Source organism: Limulus polyphemus, unplaced genomic scaffold (genome assembly GCF_000517525.1).
Source record: "Limulus polyphemus unplaced genomic scaffold, Limulus_polyphemus-2.1.2 Scaffold2016, whole genome shotgun sequence".
In the NCBI taxonomy this organism is placed as follows: Eukaryota; Metazoa; Arthropoda; class Merostomata; order Xiphosura; family Limulidae; genus Limulus; species Limulus polyphemus.
The window spans coordinates 171352-178234 of record NW_013667626.1 but is presented as its reverse complement, the minus strand read 5'-3'; the positions used below and the strand labels follow the sequence as shown (position 1 = coordinate 178234).

The 6883-nt window shown below is 33.5% G+C and overlaps 1 protein-coding gene across 1 annotated transcript in view; it reads right to left on the bottom strand.

Moving 5' to 3' along the window:
* Positions 1–6179, bottom strand: part of LOC106465666 (transmembrane emp24 domain-containing protein eca-like) — a 43059-nt gene extending 36880 nt beyond the window's left edge. Inside the window, exon 1 of the mRNA XM_013925901.2 lies at positions 5949–6179. Coding sequence (XP_013781355.1) covers positions 5949–6096 — 148 coding nt within the window. The 5' untranslated portion in view covers positions 6097–6179. The remainder of the gene's footprint in view (positions 1–5948) is intronic.
* Positions 6180–6883: the final 704 nt, after the last annotated feature.

Genomic DNA, 6883 nt, shown 5'->3' with positions numbered 1-6883 from the left:
AAATATGTAGTCGCAATATTCGAATGGTATTCAATAAGGCCGCCTTAAACAAGGCAATTGTGGAAGATGCAAAACCTCTCCCAAAAAGCCAGGTAAAAAAAATGAGTTATGGTTGACACTATTGTATTGATCGAAATGGGTTCTACCTCCTCTCAATACACCATTGCCAATATGGAAGTCATTAACATTGATAAATATGCCTTTTGGACTAAGCAAAAACTGGTAGATACATGGCAACCTTAGAAATTACACCTTGATGCCATGGGAAAGGCAGCATAATGTCTATACCAAAAACTTGAGCTTCTGGATAGCCAGGTGTACCATATCAGATCATGGCTGCCTCAACAGATAGAGCCTAAAAAGAAGTGGAAGAGTTGGACACACCAGAAGAGACTGCAGAAACAGAAACTCGTGTGTAGCAGTCAATCTGATGCTATCAACAGGACCTGACAATGGGTTGAAACTAATCATATTTAGCACCCTGGGTAACATATGAAGTGGAGAGAAGGCTTAAAGTTGTAATTCCATCCTGTCCTGACGTAATGCATTTATTGCCAAAGCCCGAAGATGAGTTACTGGAAACCAAATTGCCAGTAGTTGGGTGATCCGATGAGAGACCAACCCACTAATTACAGTGATAAAATGAAAGCCAATCTAACAAAACTTTATGATGTAACATGTATTCTGTCAGGAGAATCTGTTTAGATTGGGACAATTGACCTGCTACCACAGGCATCCCAGTGGAACATGGCAAGCTAGCAGGGTGATAAGAAAGAAAAGGTCCCAAGAAAGGATGTCCAAAATACAAAACAAGGATCCCTAGACCACATGCCTCCTTGACGAGAAACACAAAACACCACCATGGATTTGTCAGAGTGAAGCCTAACAATTTACCCCTTAATAAGCCAAGACCATGAGGTATTGATGTTGAAGAGCAAGAAGGATGAAAATATTGTGTAGGGAATCCTCTTCATCCAGGCATAGACCCTGGAATTCCTGACTTTTGATATATGCACCCCATCCCTGAAGTAAGGCTTTCATGAATAAATGGAACTCTGGACAAGGTGGCAGTAGAGGAACCTATAACATAGTAGAATCCCGATTTAATAACCCCCTCGAGATCAAAGAATGATCCAAACTGGAAAACCAGTGAATAGATGTTTATGATCTCCTGGTTGCATAAAGACCAATAAAAGGATTGATCAAAGAATGATCCAAACTGGGGAACTAGTGAATAGATGTTTATGATCTCTTGGTTGCATAAAGACCAATAAGAGGATTGTTCGTGTTATCAACCCAAGACACAAGGGAATCGAGTGATGTCCACATTCCCAGAAGAGAAAGAACCATCTGTGCAATAGGAGAAGGCGAGGCAAGTAAGAGTATGGCATCCTATTCTATAGCATTGAGCTGAATGGGAGTCAGCTGAGCCCAACTGAGAAATGACATGAAAAATAAAAAATACCCAGACTGATTACATTGAATTGGAGCAAGAACAGATGTCTCAGTCCTGAAAGGGAAGCCTGCCTTGGTTGATTCTGAAAATTGAATCAGGATGTGATGTTCTGACTACTGAAGAGATGGTGCCAGCAGTAACTATTTGTCCATGGATGGTGTGTGCATAGTATGATGGAATGAAGGTGACAAGAAAAAAAAACTCGTAATATATGGCAGAACCCATGTTAAGTCAATGCAAGTCCAAAAGTAAAAACCCAGAACTACAGTACTTGACCCTTGTGCACAACAAATGCTGATAGTGGTGTGACACCACTGCTATGGCAAAGCTCATAGAGGAGTCAACTACAACCAACTTGGATATCTACAATGCCAGTAAAAAATGAACATAGATTGAGGAATGAGTAATTTGTGAATCTTGGAGAATTTGGGTACTAATATAGACAAGAAAGATCAATGACTGGACACCAATCTCCTGTCTGTAGAGGCCCAACAACTGACAGGGATAAAAACTCTGAAGAACTAGCCTGACTCTGTTATTATCCTCAGACCAATCAAACACAGATTACACAAGAACTAAATTCCAAATTCTGATGAACTGTGGAAGATGAAAACCCTACAGTTTGGGTGGATAATAGTGGTGAAGATGTGAACTGAATGACTAATTGTGACTCAAGGACCCTCAGTGCTCCTGGATCAATGGGTAAAGTCTCGAAGTTCCGACATCATGTCAGATAAGGCCTAACTATCCTTCACATAACTGAGAAGTAAACCTTCCAGCAGAAACCACGAGATCCGTGTAAGAAGAAAAAACTAAAAATTCACTCCCAGACTTTTCAGCCATGAAATAATGTGCAGACTCAAAAGCAACCAGGAAAAATCCAAAATGTCACACATTCGAAGGACCAACAGAAGAAAAACTAATCAAAGGCAGCTTATCCCAAAGTGGCCTTGTTTTCATTTTTCATAGGTCATTTAAAGACTGTTGAGTACCATTTATTGGACCAGTATTTTGTGAGGTAAAGTTATTTTGTTAAAGCAAATCAACTTTGGGACATCTGCTACTCTCACCCTTGGGAATCAAACCCCAGTGCTGCAAGTCCGTACACTTACCATTGTCCCACAGGGGGACTGAAAATTTTTGGATTTTCTAAAATCTAAGAAAATAATCATTATTAAAAACAACTCGTTATATAAATTTCATTATGTCGTTTTCCCTTTGTGAGGAAAATCTACACCTAGTGTAGCATCAAACTGATTTTATAGAGGTACTGAGAGGTATAATCCCCATTTCCCAAAGGTGTCAGGAAAATCTTTCGCATTCATTTCACTCTTATTCTTATGACCACATTTTTATATTGGCATGAAACTGGAAAGTGTTAAATTGTTAAGTGCATTTGTGATCAGACTTGGGGTTGTCAACTGTCCATCTGAATGGACAGATTCCTCAAACTGTATTTTGAAAAATGCGTGTTCCCAATTTTTTTCATTTGATTATTAATCTCAAATTCGGCTATTCTGAAAGTACCTGTCCATGAAAAATTTTCATTTGTCCATTAACCTAATATTTTTATCTTTTGACTTCAAAATTTATCCACTGTGAATTTTACAACCTTGCTTGAATTCTTTATTCGTATTTAGATCTATTCTTGCATGGACAATCAAGTACATTTACAACCCCTTCCTCCTTCCTTTATGGCTGTTGATATTGTAATACAGGAAAATACTATGTTTATTACTACCTGAGGGTCCTGGCTTATACCCCAAGCAAAATACACCTGACTCCTTTCAAGGCCATATCCAATTATCCATGTACATAATGCATTAGTATACTAAATTTTACTGTGTAAAGTGACAGGTTTACCTGCTAGCAGTAACCGACTTGTTTTTATACCTATAATATTATCCCATTTGCTACAAACAGGTCAAAGTACAAATGTCACGACCTTTTACAGTTACATTCAAAATTTAATTAAACCACTATATTATCACTGTATATCAATAAACTTGGCATTAAAACAATTTATAGATCAAATTTTAATAACATAAAAGTTTCATATTTTTAAAAGTATATACATACCATCAATTAGCCACTGATAAATCTTTTGCTCTATGAAGATATCAGCAATAAAGTCTTGGTCAAATGCCATGCCTTCCACTGAGCATCCTGCTTTTAAAACTTGTCATAAATTCTCTCTTATGTTTGATATTGTATTATTTGTAACCAATAAATGGTGAAGATTTCACTGAATTGACAGCTAAAGAGTCTAAAGGTTTGGGACAGTGCAATAATAATTTTAACATTTGCAAGTTTTTTTCTTAAAATCTTGCTGTTGGGTCTCTGCTTGACCAGGTATGGGAATAGGTTTAAGCCATTCCTATGTTAGTTAGAAAGTTAGATAAACTATATAAGTTTAAGGACATTCTATTTTGTGTGCATGGAAATATTTCACATTCTAAATTGAATATAAAAATTTCTGAAGCCACATTATTATAAATAATTGTAATTTTCTGTTATAATAATCTGCAGCTGTTCTTGAAAGAAAAAGGAGAAACTTAGATTTATTTAATATTTTTGTGGTGTTTACAATGTTGGTAAAAATGACTGAACCTGTATACACACTTAATAAAATACATGTAAAATAATTTGTCTTTAACATAATTTTACCAAAAATATTTAAACAATGAGTTTGAAGATGCTTCACTAATTGTTCATACTAAGACCACCCTTCATTTAACAAAGAATGCTGTAAAATGTTTTATTGTTTCAAAGTCTATGTTGAACCATTTTACTTCAGATATTTATTCAGACCAAAATTATGTAGAACATGAATTATTATCATTGTTGGCCTAATTGTATGTGATATTTTGTGTAATGAAATATATATCTAGTATAAAACAAATATGATGTTTCTATGCAAACTATTTTCATTAAAAAATATGCATTTTTTAAAGTTGTTGTATGCAAACAATTATTATAAAAACACTTAAGCAATAAAAAAACCTTAACAATTTTTAACATTTTTATTTGCCCATTACTTATAGTGTCTGTGTATTTTGTCCCTTTTCTGTCCATTTTTAAATTCAAATTCCATTTGAGCTGAACAATATCTGATGAACTGTGAATTTGATTTAGTATTTGCTTAACAGTTTTGTGCACTAATTGTGAATTTTTTTATATAGTTTCTTATATGCATTTGATATATGTAGTTCTTTTTTTAAGCCAGAATTTGTTCATATATGAATTTGTATATAGACACCATTTTGAAATGCTGATTATTTTGTCAATAAGTGTGTATGTGTAATTTGTATATGATAAATATCAAAATACCAATGAACATTGTTTTAAAGTTACCTTTATGCACATATCAAATTACCCTAATACATAAGAATTATGATACTTGGAAGATTTATCAGTATCTTATGCCAAGTGTGAAGCATTTAGTAGGATAATAAGTGGAAATTTAAAACAAGCATGTTATGAAAACCTATATTTTCAATGTTGATTACTGATCGAACCAGCAAATTTTCACTGAAACACTCCTGCATCCATTTGAGAATGTTAAAAGACAAATATACATTTTAAAGCCAGAAATATATTATTGTTCTTTTATGTGTGCCTTTTAAGAGGCTGAACCCGACCCTTCAAAAAATTCTGTATCCACACCTGGACTGTACTGTATTCAGTCCCGAGATCCTTTTCTTAAGAAATAACATAACTGAATTGTTGGAAAGAGTTCAAAGAAGGGCTACGAGGATGGAAAGGTTGTCATACAAGAACATGTTAGGATTTCTGAATTTGTTTTCTCTTGGAAAAAAAAAGAAGAGTTTGATGGGATCTTATTGAGATGTTTAAGATAGTTAAGGAAATTGATAGTGTTGATCCATCTTATTTTTTTGTACTTATTGGTGAGAATGGAGACACAAACATAAATTTTGGGAGGGTAGGAATTGTCTTCAGTTTAAGGCAAATTTACTCTTCTGACAGGGCAGTTAGTCTATGAGATAGCTCATCTACAGAAGTGGTGGTTACAACTTACAGTAAATTTAAGTGGTCTAAGAAAAAGCTTGTTAAATATTTAAATGATAAGGGATGGCTATGAATTTTTTATTATACTTTAATTTATAGTTTAGCTTAATGGATGGGACAACCTCAGTGGACCAACAGATACCTTGTTGTCTTGAAGTTAAATTTTAAAACTTAAATGTTCTGTCTATACTAATACTAGTAACAGTCAACAGATAGATGTGTGGTTACTATTACTATTAGTACTAGTACTACCCTAACTCAGTAACTGATCAGGAGTTATTACTGATTAGTATATATATTTAGGTCCTCATAATAATTTTGAGCAAGAGTAACACTAACAGAGTTCTGTGCAAGTTGAAATTGACTAACACTAACAGTTAATGAGTTATCAACTTGTCACAAGTTACATTTATAATAATTAATATATTATTACATATTTTTCTTAAAAATAAAATTTACATACCAACAACTAATGTATCATCAGGAATTTCTTCTATGAAACACTTTCTTTCCGTTTCAGCGATATGGAAGTAAAGACTGCTGGAAGATGAGATAAACGTAAAGAAAACTATAAAGCTATACATGAAACTAAGATGGATTACTAATTCCATATCAAAACTTAACTAAAATTATTTTCGTAGACTAGGGCCCACTTATAACGTGATATGGTAATGATGAAGAGCCATCTAGTATATCGAAATGCAAAAATCCTTTGCCTAAGTAATTTGGATGTAATGGGGAAAAAAATGTAATAAAAAACTAAAAGAAACTTATCAGTTCAGCTAGTGCAAATACAATTCTACATATATTATTATAACGTTGTTGGTGAAAATAATTCGAAAACCAGTATGCATAATGATAATATGTTAGTTTATTTCTCCCTTAACGCTTTTATAAGCTTGTACACTGTTGTAAAGTTTACAAGTAATGTTCAATTAGAAATACCTAGTTGACGATACTACAAGTAATGTAAAGATAATCTTACTTGTGCAATTTCACGACTAATCTATCGAATAACTGAATATACTATCATTACAAACAGAAAACTAAACGTCGACTCAATGCATTACTAATCCTTGTATTTATAATGTACATTTGTATTTAGATATTTCGCAACGTTATTAGAATTTATGTTTTGTCATCTAGAACATTCTATGCCTGATCCTACAAATACTTTTTTATCTTAACGTCATATGCTTCTAGCTAACATCAGAATTAAACCTTTGAAAATATAGCCCACAACAATATTATTTAGCATAATATAATTAGAGAGCTTAAAATTTTGAGGTAGTAACACACAGCATCCAGAAGTGTATGCAATGATCACAATAATGTACTGTTGGGCTATTTGACCTTGAAAATTCAAATAGATATTGGAATTTTGACAATGAAGCTCAT